General features: G+C 32.2%; 1 protein-coding gene across 2 annotated transcripts; it reads left to right on the forward strand.

Moving 5' to 3' along the window:
* The first annotated feature begins 12,592 nt into the window (after positions 1-12,592).
* Positions 12,593-13,659, forward strand: LOC123218381 (protein PHLOEM PROTEIN 2-LIKE A1-like). 2 transcript variants are annotated; one of them, XM_044639830.1, is made up of 3 exons: positions 12,593-12,783; positions 12,873-12,994; positions 13,082-13,659. In XM_044639830.1, the coding sequence occupies exons 1-3, from the start codon at positions 12,649-12,651 to the stop codon at positions 13,476-13,478; spliced, it is 654 nt and encodes a 217-aa protein (XP_044495765.1). In that variant the 5' UTR covers positions 12,593-12,648; the 3' UTR covers positions 13,479-13,659. The 2 variants fall into 2 exon arrangements, with proteins under 2 accessions (XP_044495765.1, XP_044495766.1); XM_044639831.1 differs by having other exon boundaries at positions 13,085-13,659.
* The last annotated feature ends 950 nt before the right edge of the window (positions 13,660-14,609 follow it).

Genomic DNA, 14,609 nt, shown 5'->3' on the forward strand with positions numbered 1-14,609 from the left:
GTCTTATGTGATTATATTCTGGTTTTGATTTTCTCTTTGCTTACTGTGCAATTCAATTCAGTATTTTGCAAAACAACAAGGTTTATCCTCTAAGATAAGAATATCCGAGATGTTTATCATGGATTGTGGATCCTCCTTATAGAAGGAATAAAGAAATAATGTTATTCTTATTTTAGAATAACAATAAAAAACATTTGTACAGATTTTTTATACATAATTTGGATACACAAATAATATATCATCATATGATTTAATGATTTTGAATTAAAGAAAAAATAATATCAAGTATCGTTTGAATATCTAATTTGTATACAAAAAATATATATACGTTGTATTGCTCTTTAGAATAATTTATGATACAAACAATTACTTTTGGTATAGATAATAAAATAATAGTTTTCATGATAAAATAAAAACTACTTTTGTTACACTGGATTTGGATATTTCATTCTACAATTCCAAATAGACAGCTCAGTAGAATAGAATTTTGATTCTTGTCACGAATATAGATTATTGGCATAATGTCATAATACTTTTTTCTCTAAGAATTTTCGTACATGTATACAGAGGCAATATTAATTAGACGGTGTATAGATTATGTTATCTAGAGGTGGGAGATAAGAGAATTTCAATTATATATCCAGTGAACTTTGAACTCGTCATTCCCAATTACCATGAGACTATTGAACGGAAGGAGGATTTGAGTAAATTGCCAAAAAAACAAATGGACAGAGGTCCAAGTTGGTGAGTTTCATTACGTCTTGCCATATGAGTAGGGACATGGAAATCTTGACGTTTGAACAGGGTTCCCAATGGAAGAGTGGGATGATTGTCAATAAGATCATCATCCACCCAGGGTATCGGCCCCTCAAGTGAGAAGGAGGAGAATCAACTATGAAACATTTGTGAAACTAAAAGTTTCTACATACTAAATAAGATGTCTCATGTTGTACTTGTAGCTTCCTATCATGGGTTCTACTGTAATACATAAAAATGTGGGAGCTTACATATGCTATAATAAATCAAATCAATAATATGAGATTGCTGCATAAAAATTTACAGCATTCTACTTTCTCCATTCTATTTTGAAATGTCCAAACATAGGCAGGTTTAAGCTCAACTCGAATCCATAATAGCCAATTGGAGTCAGCTAAAGATATTTTCAAAGGAGTTGTTGATGGGAAGAATATTATCATCACTAGAATGAATAGCATCACCAGTAAGATGAATAATATCACTAAAGGTATAAACAATATCATTGAAGATGAATTTGAGTCGATTTATTAAGCTGAAGTTCCAGTTCAAATTCAACTCATATTAAGTTGAACAACCCTAATCTAACCTAACTTGGAAACACATCATTCATTATCATTGTCATATATTTGATGTAGGTTTGTTGCATCCCTTATCATGATAAATTTGAAGAATAATTGTCACCAATAATGTTTATGTGTATTCAGTTTTGAGTATCCAAATAGGTACTTAAATTATGTGTCATTCTGTAATTGAATATTACTTTATTCTTAATTTAAAATCACCTAAATAAATTGGCAACACATCATTTAGATATCCAATTAGATACTCAAAACTGAATGCATATGATATTTTTTTTTTAGAAAGGTAAGCATACTTAACTAACATGTATTGTTGTGTACATATGTAGTGCTACAAGTGCAAAATGTTTACATGCCAAGATAGATACATGGCTTAAATCCTCTATGTGACTACAAATGCCTTCCAAAACAAAATTGGATCCCACTAGTAGGGTTACAAGTATGGTAGATTGACAACCAATCAAATATTTATTCTTTTCTCTAAAAATCAAATTTAAATTAATTCTTTTTTTTTTTTGGGTAAAAAATATACTTTCTATAATAATAGTTACAAAAATTTGTGAATGATTATTTTTACAGACAACCTAATTGATGTATTTTTAAGAATCTAATCCATCCATTATGATAAAAAGACATTGAAGCTAGTCATTAACATCAAGAGTATACCAGAGTAATCGATTGATGTGAAGATTCAACCAATAAACTTTGGAGGTTGTTGGGTTAAGTTGTCTTATATCCTTTGGAAAAGTGGCAAGGTGTTAGTACATAAGTGTAAGAATAATGAACCTTAGTCTTGACTTATACATGCTCCAGTATAAACTTAGCGCAAATCTTTGTTTATGTAGTCTTAATGCCAAAATTTTATATAAACTTTTTTGCAGAACCTGGAAAAAATTTGCTAGACCAAAAAATTAACCATTTTTGGATGAAAAGAGGATGTAAAGCAGATTCCTAAGGTTGTTTTTTCAAGAGGAAATAGAGAGCTAAGTGAGATAAAGAGATCAATTTTCATTCCCAAACAAAGTCATTTATGTACATCAAAGTACAAGTTCACATGCCAAGAAGTAAGGCAAACCATGCTTGTATCAGCAAAAGTTCCATAAAATATGGATCATCATCCATTCTAAACAAAACATAAACTAACAAAAAAGTTATGCTGACTTGGATTATATTAAAAGACACAAATAACCTCAATCACTAACACTCCTCTTTTGAGGTTTTTTTGACAACTCCAAGTCTCATTCTTAAGGATTCAAATTGAGGTTTAGCAACTGCCTTTGTCAAGATGTCAGCCAATTGATCTTTAGAGCTACAGTGCACTAAACTAATTTCTCCCATCTTTTCTGCTTCACGAATGGCATGAAACTTCACATTGATGTGTTTAGTTCTTCCATGATGAACAGGGATTTTAGTAATGCCAATTGCAACCTTGTTATCTACAAAAATAGTCACACTTTCAGGTTCAACTTGATTTAAATCAAATAGGAGTTTTCGCAACCATATAGGTTGGTTTGTGGCACTTGCGACAACAATATATTTAGCCTCAGCAAAAGATTGTGTAACCACCTCTTGTTTCCTTGAGTTCCAACTGAACACTATACTACCAAGAGAGAAACAATACCTTGATGTGTTTTTAAAATCATCTAAGCTCCCTGCCCAATCACTATTTGAGTAGTTGATTAATTTGCCATTGTTCTATTTTGAAAACCATAACCCATACTCTATTGTTCCTTTTATGTACCTGAGTATTCTTTTAGCAGCACACAAATGATTCTTGCTTGGTGATTCCATGAACCTGGACAAGAGAGAAGTTGGAAACATGATGTTAGGTCTGCGTGAAGATAAATACAGTAGGCTACCAATAAGGTTTCTGTATTGAGAGGTTTCTATTTTTTCCTCAACATCATTCCTCTTAAGCTTACAATTCATAACCAAAGGAGTAGATGTTGATTTGTAATTTTCCATTTGAAACCTTTTTAGTAAATCCATATCATATTTCTTTTGAGAGATGAATATGCCACTAGAAGTTTGATCAATTTCCAAACCAAGAAAATATTTCATTTCCCCTAAATCTGACATATCAAACTCTCTTTGCATATTTTGTTTAAATTTAGCAATTAACTTCACATCTCCTCATGTCACCAGAAGGTCATCCACATACAAGGAAACAACAAGAATTAAAGCATTTTTACCTTCTTTTACATAAAGGGTACACTCATTTTGGCTGCAAGAGAAGTTTTGATTCAGCAAGTAAAAGTGAATCCTATTGTACCATGCCTTTGGTACCTATTTTAGGCCATACACAATCTTATGAAGTTTATACACTTTCTTTTCTTCTCCTGGTACCTTAAAGCCTTTGGGTTGTTCTACATAAGTGTCTTCTTCTAGTATGCTATTTAAAAAAGCAGACTTGATGTCAAGATAGTACACTTTCCAGCTTGATTTTGTAGCCAAAGCAAGTAACCTTTAACTACTAATGCAAAGGGATTGCAATTGTTAGAAAGAAAAGGTATGGTTTATGGATTACCAAAAATTCAAACTTTTGATTTATGTGAAGGTTGCATTTACGACAAGCAAACCAGAAAATCATTTCCTACTTGAAAAGCTTGGAGAGCCTCAACATGTCTTGAATTAGTTCATGCAGACTTATACAACCCTATGAATAGTAAGTCTCTTGGAGGAAGTTATTACTTTCTTCTATTTACAAATGATTCCAGTAGAATGAGTTGGGTATATTTTTTGAAATCCAAGTCAAAAAAATTCCAGAATTTTAGAAAATTCAAAGCATTGGTGGAGAAGCAAAGTGGTTCAAGTATCAAAGTGCTTCGCATAGACAAAAGCAATGAATTTCTATTGAAGGAGTTCAATCATTTCTGTGAGGAGAATGGAATTCGAAAGGAGATGACTACACCATATATTCCAAAATAAAAAGGAGTAGCGGAATGCAAAAACAGAGTTGTGGTAGAAATGGCAAGAAGTCTCTTGAAAGGGAAATGTCTTCCAAACCAATATTAGGCAGAAGTCGTAGCATCAATAATGTATTTGTTGAATCTCTACCCTACCAAAGCTATCTAGAATGTAACTTCATATGAAGCGTGAAGAGGAATCAAACCAATGAGTCATTCAAAAAATTTTGGCTGTGTTGCTTACGTTTTAATTAATGCTTAAAATCACAAAAAATTAGATGAGAAATCTGTTAAATGTGTTTTTGTTGGTTATTGTATTGAGTCAAAAGCATATAAATTATATAATCCTGTGACTAGCAAGATAATTGTCAGTAGAAATGTAATATTTAATAAGGCAGCAAGCTGGAACTGGAGTAGCAACAATGCAACAAGGAAGATCAGTTTCAAATTCCATTGTTAGAGGAAATAAATTCAGCTGCAACTCTAACAAGTTCACCAACTTTAACTCCAATTCAGTGCAGTCCAACAACTACACCAAATGCAAACTCTAACAACAATAGTTCAAGTAAATCCTCTAAAAAGGCATCACTAATGAAAGTCAAATCATTAAGGGAGATTTATGAATTGAATGAGTTTGCACTAATAGTTCCAAATCCTATAACTTAGGAGGAGGTAGCAAAAAAAAAAAAAAAAAGAAGTAGAGGCAACCAATGAAAGAAGAGCTCATGTCCAACAAAAAGAACTCAACCTAGGAGCTAGCAGACTTGCCAAAAGGAAAGAAACCAATTGGTGTTAAGTGGATATTCAAGACAAGATTTCAAGCTGATGGTAGTATTCAAAAGTACAAGGCTTGACTAGTTACAAAAGGGTATTGTCAACAACAGAGGATCGATTATGAGGAGACATTTTCACCTGTGGCTCAATTCAAAATAGTAAGACTACTCTTATCGTTGGCAGCTCAACTCAACTAGAAGGTGTTTCACTTCAATGTGAAATCAGTATTTCTAAATGGCGAGCTCAAAGAAGAAGTCTATATCTCACAGCCAGAAGGCTTTGCAATTAATGGGAAAGAAGAAAAGTTTACAAGTTGAGAAAAGCTTTTTATGGCTTAAAGCAAGCCCTAAGAGCATGGTATAGTAAGATTGATACATATTTTCAACAAAATGGCTTTGTAAGAAGTGCAAACGAGTCTACTCTTTATTTAAAAAAGCAACGTAAAGTTGATTTCTTAATAGTCTGCTTATATGTGGATGATATAATCTACATGGGGTTGAATTTAGCACTTGTACAGGAATTTAAATCCAATATGATGGGCACTTTCGAAATGACAAACTTGGGGTTACTGCACTATTTTCTTGGATTGGAAATATTCCAAGATGAAGATGGGGTGTTTATTTTCCAAAAGAAGTATGCAACAAATTTATTAAAGAAGTTCAACATGTCAAATTGCAAGATGATGGCTACTCCAATGAACAAGAATCAAAAATTGAAGCAACAAGGAGTTGAAGTAGCAAATCAAAGGCAATTCAGAAGTTTAGTTGGTGGATTGATATATTTAATACACACAAGACCAGACATTTCATTTTCAGTTGGTGTTGTGTCAAGATTCATGAGCAATCAATCAAAACAATATTATGGAGCAACAAAAAGAATCTTAAGGTATATTGCAGGGATATTGAATTATGGAATGTAGTACACTTATGTAACAGATTTTAGAATAGTTGGCTTTACAGATAATGATTAGGCAACCTCATCGGATGATAGAAGAAGCACTTCTAGAAATGTGTTTTAACTTGGTTTAGGTGCAATCACATGGTGCTCTAAGAAACAACCGATAGCAACCTTATCAACAACAGAGGCAAAGTATGTTGTTGCCACTACAATAGCATGTCAATGTATTTGGCTTAGAAGAATGTTGTGTGATTTACAACAAAAGCAAGAAAAATGAACTGAACTTTATTGTGATAATAAATCAACAATTGCAATGGCAAAGAATCTAGCCTTTCATAGCAACACAAAGCACATTGAGCTGAGATTTCATTTCATTCGGGAATTGGTTGCCAAAGGAGAAATAATCATGAAGTCCTATCACACTGATGTCTAACTTGCAGATATCTTCACCAAAGCTTTGTCAAGTCAAAGACATGTTTTTCTTAGATCATTGCTTGGAGTATGTGATTTTGAATCAAGGGGGAGTGTTGGAGAGATGATTCAAAATCTGTTGCAGGAAATTACTCCAAAAATCTCTCAACTTAGTTAAGTCGTTAGCTGATAAATTGGAGTTAAAATAAATAACAGCTAGTTGCTTAATTTTCTACATTTTAGCCTATAAATAGGCAATGTTATTTTTTCTTTAAGTGAGTATTTAAAAATAACAGCTCCCTACTTCTGTAAATTTCCATAATCTTTATTGTTTTTCCTCAATTATAATTACAACACTTTTCCTCTTAAAACTAACATTCCTACCAAATGGAATTAAGATAGAGCACAAAGAAAATTTGAAGATGAAGCCAAGAATTCAATGGATAAAGATCCAGGTTGGCAAGTTTACAACTTCGCCAGAGTAGGCTGGGGAGTTGGAAATCCTAATGTCTAAAATTGAGGATGGGAAATGGAAGAAAGGACTTATCATCAACAGGGTTGTCTTTCGGCGGACATACCAAGTCTGCAAATAATCAAATGTTCAACGTTTGCACAACTAAGTTTCAAATCAATCAATAAATTCATTTACATGTTTAGTATTAGTTAAAATAATTACTTACCAAAAAAATCAGTAGCATTATTGTAAGAATCCTCCAGCATTGTATCCTAACTAATCTCTAGCTTCTAAATTCTTCTCTAAAAAAAAAAAATGAAACCTAAGCTTGTTTCCCAAGTATTCTAGTATGCATGTGGAATCAAAATCCTCCCTAATCTTAGTTCCCCAAAACTTAATGAGCATTTGTGGTTAAAACTTACTTCTTGTCATTCACTTCTTTATAAATCGCATTCTTGTATTTTGTTCATGTAAAGCTCGGATCAAGAGAAAATCGTAAACCTCGTGCCCTTGTGTGTGTGAGAGAGTGAGAGAAAGAGACAGAGAGGTGAACTTTATCTATTTAAATAACTTCTTGTTTATCATTATAGAATGATGATAAAATTCATGGTTCAGGAAATCCAACCCACTTTTGACTCATATAGGTCTAGAAGACCAGCAAGTTTTTTATTCACAGTTTGGAATGTACAAATGTCCAGCCTGCTTGGTAATTCCTTGGCAATTATCAGCACCATTTATTTAAGAATTTATTTTAAAAAGAAAGGATAAATAACAATGTAAAGCACAATTTAGAGCACCTGATGGCTGCAAAGAGCTTTCTAATCAAGCTGGCAGAAGAAAAAGGAAATCTTGCACCTTTGAAATGCCTGTGTTGTAATTATCGGGCTTATACCAGATCGAGAAATCAATTCCCTTAGTCTCCAATTTCTCAGTTGGTGGTGCAATCCTCTGCAAAAGCTGCGCATCCATGGAAAGTAAGACGTTTCAGATAACCTCAACATACTTAACGAAATTGCATTCAAACACACAATTGGAAATATATGTTTCCACAACTTCTCACAGACTCTGTTCGTTATTTGTCAAACATTTGACAGTGGAGAAAGAAGCAAATACAACTCTCAGTTTTGGCCTTTTGTTTCGACCGAATATAATCATATGTAACATTTTAAAGTATGTCACTATAGTATAAAGCATAATATCATAGTATTTCAACTTAAGGACGGAAAGTTGTTATGATATGAGCCACATTAAAACAAGGGAGACAAAAAGAAAGTAAGTTAATATGATTCTGACAGGAACCTACACAAATCAATCCAAACACTCTAATTATAACAATGTTGACAACAAAAGATGTCAACTCCTCCAAGGTTGTGGCCTTCTAATATCTTAATCAGTTTTATTAATTATTGTTATTATTATCCTAACTCTAGAAAATTCATTTTTAGGAAAAAAAAAAATGACAACAAAATCAAACCTCAGCATGTATTACACCATTGGATACCAAAACAGATCTATCAAACACACAAAACTTTCCACCATCCATGCAAGTGACTGCCCCGCCAACCTCGTTAACAATCTGCTTACAGGGGAGTAGAAAAAATGCCATTAATAAATTAATCTGAAATCAGAAAACCTTGGTCTCTCAAAGAATGATCTTTTGTTGTTTAAGTGTGCATCATATATCTTTAAATAAAACTATGCGTACTTATTTTGAGTAGATAAATAGGTATACTTTTTATGTAGTTGGTGTTTATGGTTATGAAAAAGTACATACCTAGGGGAAATCATAATTTAAAAATTTCATGTAAAATAAACGTATCATATATATATATATATATATATATATATATATATATATATATAAATACCATAAACACCACCTAGGATCCGTTTAATAGGAAATGTTTTACAATAGACTACTAACAAACTATTAGGTGGTTTAAGATTTCATACTAGCATTAGTGACTTCTTCGCCTTTTACAATGCCAAAATGATGATGAGTATCGCTCTCAATCGAGGAAGAGGATATTGCCTTAGTATCCATACGAGGCACAAGCAAAAGGGAAGTAAAACGTGCATGACTTAGTCTGCTAGAATAGTTATGCATAAGCGCAAGTGTGTATGAATGGGTGTCAGAGTATATATTTTTCAAAAAGTCCCAAAAGATTGAAAATTCGTCTTCTTTTATAGAAGACAATGAATGGTCATTCATTACAATGCAATATTGTGCATCCAATTCTTATCATATCCCATTGAATAAGTGATTATCTGAATTTTTAGATATATGATAAGATTGATAAATAAGGTCAAAGAAAGATAATATCCGAACATTTATTCAAACATGCATGATTGTTTGCCTTGCTCTGGAATTTGTTGTTTCCACTATAATTCTATTTCAAACCTACTAAGTTTTTGTTAGTTTCAAGTAGAAACCAAAATTGAAAGCCTAATCCTATCATGCATGTATTGAAGAATAAATGTCTATATAATTAAGATAGAGAATCACTTTGGTTTAGGCATTAGAATCAGAGCTTTTGTGATAGTGGAAAGAAAGAAACTTTCATGATTCTGAGAAAATAAAGGGGCTAAAAATTATACAAAACCGAATAATGGTTTAGTTTGGCATTGGTAAATTAATTATAGCTACATAAACCAATCTCACCCTCTAGTATCGGCCATGACGTCTCAGCATATATAGTGCATAGTAGTTGACAAACAATCTCATTTATCCTTAGTTTGGATTGACAAAGCAAATTAGGATTCTAGTAATAATAGAAAATCATAAGTGGTACATCGTTTAGACAATCTAGTTCGTCGTAAATATATATTGGGCTTACAAGTATGAAGATTGAACCTCATATTATACAAAATCAATTAGCTTATGACAAGGTCCAATCTCCAACACTTATATACCACTCTTTTATTTTCTATTTATTAAATGTGAGACTTTTAATCTCCAACACCCCCACTCAAATGCAACCTTATAGACTGTTGACTCATTGTTTCGCTCAGTTGGGTTTTGGTTAAGTGCATTGTCACTTGTGTCTAATAACACTTTAGGCTACTGGGCTCGTTGTTTGGCTCATGTTCTAATACTACGTCAAAAATACATATCCGGCTTACAAGTGTGAAGATTGAAACTCATATTGTATAAAACCAATTGACTTATATTAAGATTTAATTTATAACACTTATGTACCACTCTCCTATATTCTATTTATCAGATATGAGATTTTTAATCTCCAACATAGTCAAAACATGTAAGATAATTTGAATAAACAAAACATAATGCAATTCAATTCGCAAGATCTTTGCTCATGTTATAGGATATTGAATTAGAGATAAAGTTTATAGAAATATATGATTAAGTCCTATCACTTGATCCATTAAGCTCTTGAAATCTATCTGTACATTTAATTTACAACAAAATATAATTCAATTTAATTCACAGGATTTTTGATCATGTTATAAAAATACTTGTTTAAGTCATATCACTTGAATCCTTAAGGTCTTGAAATTTGTCTGGATTGCAATGATCGGTACTTCTCTCCTGATATATGACTATTTTCAATCAATAAAATTGTTGTGTTCAGGTTGTAAAGAGAAAGACTTAGCCAATATAGAAGATTATTGGATCATCCCACAAAAAGGTTTAATAACTCAAAAGTCCACGCTAAATTGTCTATCCAAATCTTAACTTTTACAAACTCCAGTTTATTTATCAGGAATCTTTCTTTTAGTAACATGATATCCATGCTTATATTCAAGATAGAAGTTTTTATCCTCTCAAGAACATTAATTATTCTTTTTTTGTAAATAAATATTTTATATTAGATCACTGATAATAATGATCAGCAATATTGTTATATATAAACAAGATTCATATTGTAAAAAAAAAAAAAAATGTATGAGACTTTTGTAAAATAATCTACCAAAGAAATCAAGTGTCTTATATGCTATACTTTCTCATTCTCCTTTTAAAATCTTAGCTTGTCAAAATTGTTGAGTCTAAATTTTCTATTTCATCAGTTTGACTAAATATATATTATCCCATTATGAGTCAATTTTGAGTTGGATCAAGAACTAACTTAGCTGGAGATTGACTCATTTATTTATTCAATGACATTGTTCATACTACCAATAATATTATTCACCATGTTGGCAAAACTTTGATAATGATATTATTCATCATGTTGGCAAAATTTTGATAACACTATACACTAGCTCGAATAAGCCAATCTCGAGTTACAGGTCTAACTTAGGTTGATACCGGCTTATTTATCCATCCTAAGCTTGTTGAGTACCACAGACGGATTTTTTGGGAGATTGATAATAATATAAAGTATAAGTTACCCACTAAAGAGAAATAATATTTGATGCAGCTTGGCATAACCTACCTATATATGAGGATGAAAGAGAAATCTACTATAGTAACGTTCACAATACATACTTTAAATCTAACAGAGTGGAAATTACATGGTGTATAACCTACCTCTACATCATATCGATGCACTAATTAATCCAAGTTGAAATGTGAGGTGCTTGATCTTAAACTAGTTCAATCAAATAACAATCCAAACTTGAACAAATGTAAAGTAAAATTCAAAGAAGCCACCCTGTCAAGGACATGTTTATATCTTGGGACCTTTGGCACCTCCACTGCACCTCTTTAATTGTTAATACTATTATTCTTCAAAAGTATTAGAATACCCATTTAAGGTGGAGATTGTTAAAAGTGTAACTCATATGTTCTAAGATTACTTAATCCCCTAAAGATCCCAAAACAATAGAAGAAACATTGCATGATGAAGGAGCGAACATTCCATATCATGTATTACAGAATGAGATCGTTTAAAGCTAAAAAATGGATGTTTCAAGTGTTATAATAGATCAGGATAAGAGCATTCCACAAAATTATTGTTGGTCATATTAGAAGGTCTGTAGTCGTTCTATAACAAAACAAGCTATTTCAATTATCGTTCCAAGTGTGTCTATAGCATCTAAATTGTAGGAAGCTGAACCGGAAGACAAATAGGGCAATTCACTCGGAAAATGACCAAGATTAAAGAGTAGAAAGGGTGATCCATCGAAGGAATGATTATTCCATTGGGGCTGAAGAATTTTAGTTGGGACATTATTGTATTTTGGGTTACTTAAGTTACCAGTCATATAAGGAAAACCTTAAATATATAATGTGCATATTTTGTACATATTTCCTTCATAATAAAAATAAGAATGGCTGCTCCGTATGTGTAGGCATATTGTCAAACTACGTAAATTTATGTCTTGGGTGATTACTTTATTGTTTTGATTTTCTCTTTGCTTGTTATGCAATTCAATTCAATATCTTTGCCCAAAAAAAAAGAAAGGAAAAACAATATTTACCCCCTGATATAAGAGCATTCGAGATGCTTATAATGGACGTGAATATCTTTTTCAGAAGGAATAAAGAAATAATGTTTGTAGGCAATCACTTTCGTGATAAAATAAAACTACTGTTGTGACTCTGAAATCGGATATTTCATTCTAATATTGCAATAGACATCTCAGTAGCACAAAATTATAATACATATAAAGAATTTGGGTCAGTGACATATTGTCATAATACTTTCTTTTCTTCTCTAAGAATTTTCATACAGGTGTACAGAGGCAATATTGGACGGTGCATAGGTAATGTTATCTGGAAGTAGAGATAAGAGAATCTCAATTATCGTTTTGAAAAGTAAAGCGAACAGGTTCTCATGAAAAAAAAAAAAAGAAGGAAAAATGTAATTAATTTGATCATCTCAGCCTATAAATTCTAGGTCTGCATGGCAAACGAGCATCATCAGCAAGATTTACTTGGAATTTTGAAGAGAAAAGTGATCAGGAGATGGCTTCAGCTCAAGTTCAGCTCCCACACAACCTCCATGCCATTCTGAAAGAAGGAGACTCCCAGATTGACGCCTCCTGCAACAATCTGATCGAAAACCTCCAGGCTGGAATCTTCTTGAACCAAAACAAACTGGCAAGTAGCATCTTCAATATCATTTTTATATATATTTGTACCAATTAATTTCAATACTAATAATCAATTAATTGATGTTTTTACTGCAGAAGTTTGGGGTTGACAGGCTTTTGTGGGCTAACGCCTTCGACATTCATGCAAGGGGTCTCGCAATCACTTGGGGAGAAGATACACGCTATTGGAGTTGGACTTATAAGCAAGACACACAAGGGTATTTATATATCTTATATATAAGTGTTGGTTATCTAGTTTATTTTAGTTCAAGGAAGATTAACTAATGAAATAAATTTTCTTTTAGCAGTTGTAATTGTGTTCAAGTTGAGGTGGCTGAATTATTGAAGGTCTGTTGGCTTGACGTAATAGGGAAATTCCCTGCCAAAAACCTCACTCCAGGGATGGTTTACCAAGTTTCGTTTGTGTTAATGATGAAGGACGGAGAATATGGATTTGCAAATCATCCAGTGAACTTTAAACTCGCCATTCCCAGTTACCATGAGACTATTGAACGCAAAGAGGATCTGAGTACGTTGCCTAAAAACAAATGGACAAAGGTCCGAGTTGGCGAGTTCATTACATCTTGCAATATGACTGGGAATTTGGAAATCTCAATGTTTGAACACAATTCCCAGTGGAAGAGTGGGATGATTGTCAATAAGATCGAAATCCGCCCAGTGCGTAGGCAGTGCCAGAACTGAGAAGGGGGATAATCAACGATGAGACATTTGTGAGACTAAAAGTTACTAGATATTAAATAATTTTGTTGGCCTGCGTCTCATCGTGTACTTTCTCTTTATGACTTATATTGTAATAAAAAAAACTATGAGACTTCACGTTTCCGATAATAATAAATAAAAGCAATAGTATCAGATTGCTTCATAAAAATGTCAGCATTCTTTTTCTCCAGTCGACTTTGAAATTTGATTTAAGTTAACTTGAAAATTCATTAATTTAAAGGTGGAGTCAATCCAAGTTGAATCAAATTAAACCTAAATTTAGTTTGAGTTTGAACTGCAGCCATAATACTCATTTCGAACTCAAGTTTGAGTTCATTCAAGTTACTATATAATATCACCACAAGGCATCCAATAAAGAAAACAATATTGTTGGTAAAGGTGTTCAAAATTATTCAATAATTGAATTGATTTTTAAATTAAAAATAAACCAAAAAATAAGTTATTTAAAAAATTAATTCAGATACTAGTTAAAAGATATAGAAAAACTGATTTTTTGGTTTGGTTACTGATTTGTTTATTTTTTAAATTCATTTTGTTAGAATATCCCTGTTTGTAGTGTGGATTAATTGTACCCCATATATATATATATATATATCGGAAGAAAGTGGAAGAAAGACAAGTGTGAAAATATCATTCATGAAGAGGAGAAAGGGGCCCTTGTGCAAAAACAAAAGGAAATGTTGGAAACCAAAAATCGGAAATGAATATTGCCACTTATTAAAATCAAAATTTTGGCTTATGCTTCCTAAGTTTAGAAAAATTCCCTCTTTTTTCATCATCCACGATTAGGAAGATGCATTATCTTGATTTTATTAAACTTGCAATTGTGTAGACATTTATTCTTATCGTTTGTAATCGTGTAGACTTTGAATTATGTGTATTCTCAATTTTCTTATCGCTTGTAATGCTCTCTCTCTCAATTTTTTTTTTTTTAAATATGAACTAAGTATAAAATCAGTAGAGGAAGTAGCATGCTTCTTCGTTTATTTGAAATTTCATTGGGAGACTTTAGATGGATTTCCGTCAGTACTCTACATCACAAATTCTACTCATAATTTCTTGAAGGCTCTACTACTCTTTCATACATTTTAT

The sequence above is a fragment of the Mangifera indica genome, chromosome 6, assembly GCF_011075055.1.
Source record: "Mangifera indica cultivar Alphonso chromosome 6, CATAS_Mindica_2.1, whole genome shotgun sequence".
NCBI lineage: Eukaryota > Viridiplantae > Streptophyta > Magnoliopsida > Sapindales > Anacardiaceae > Mangifera > Mangifera indica.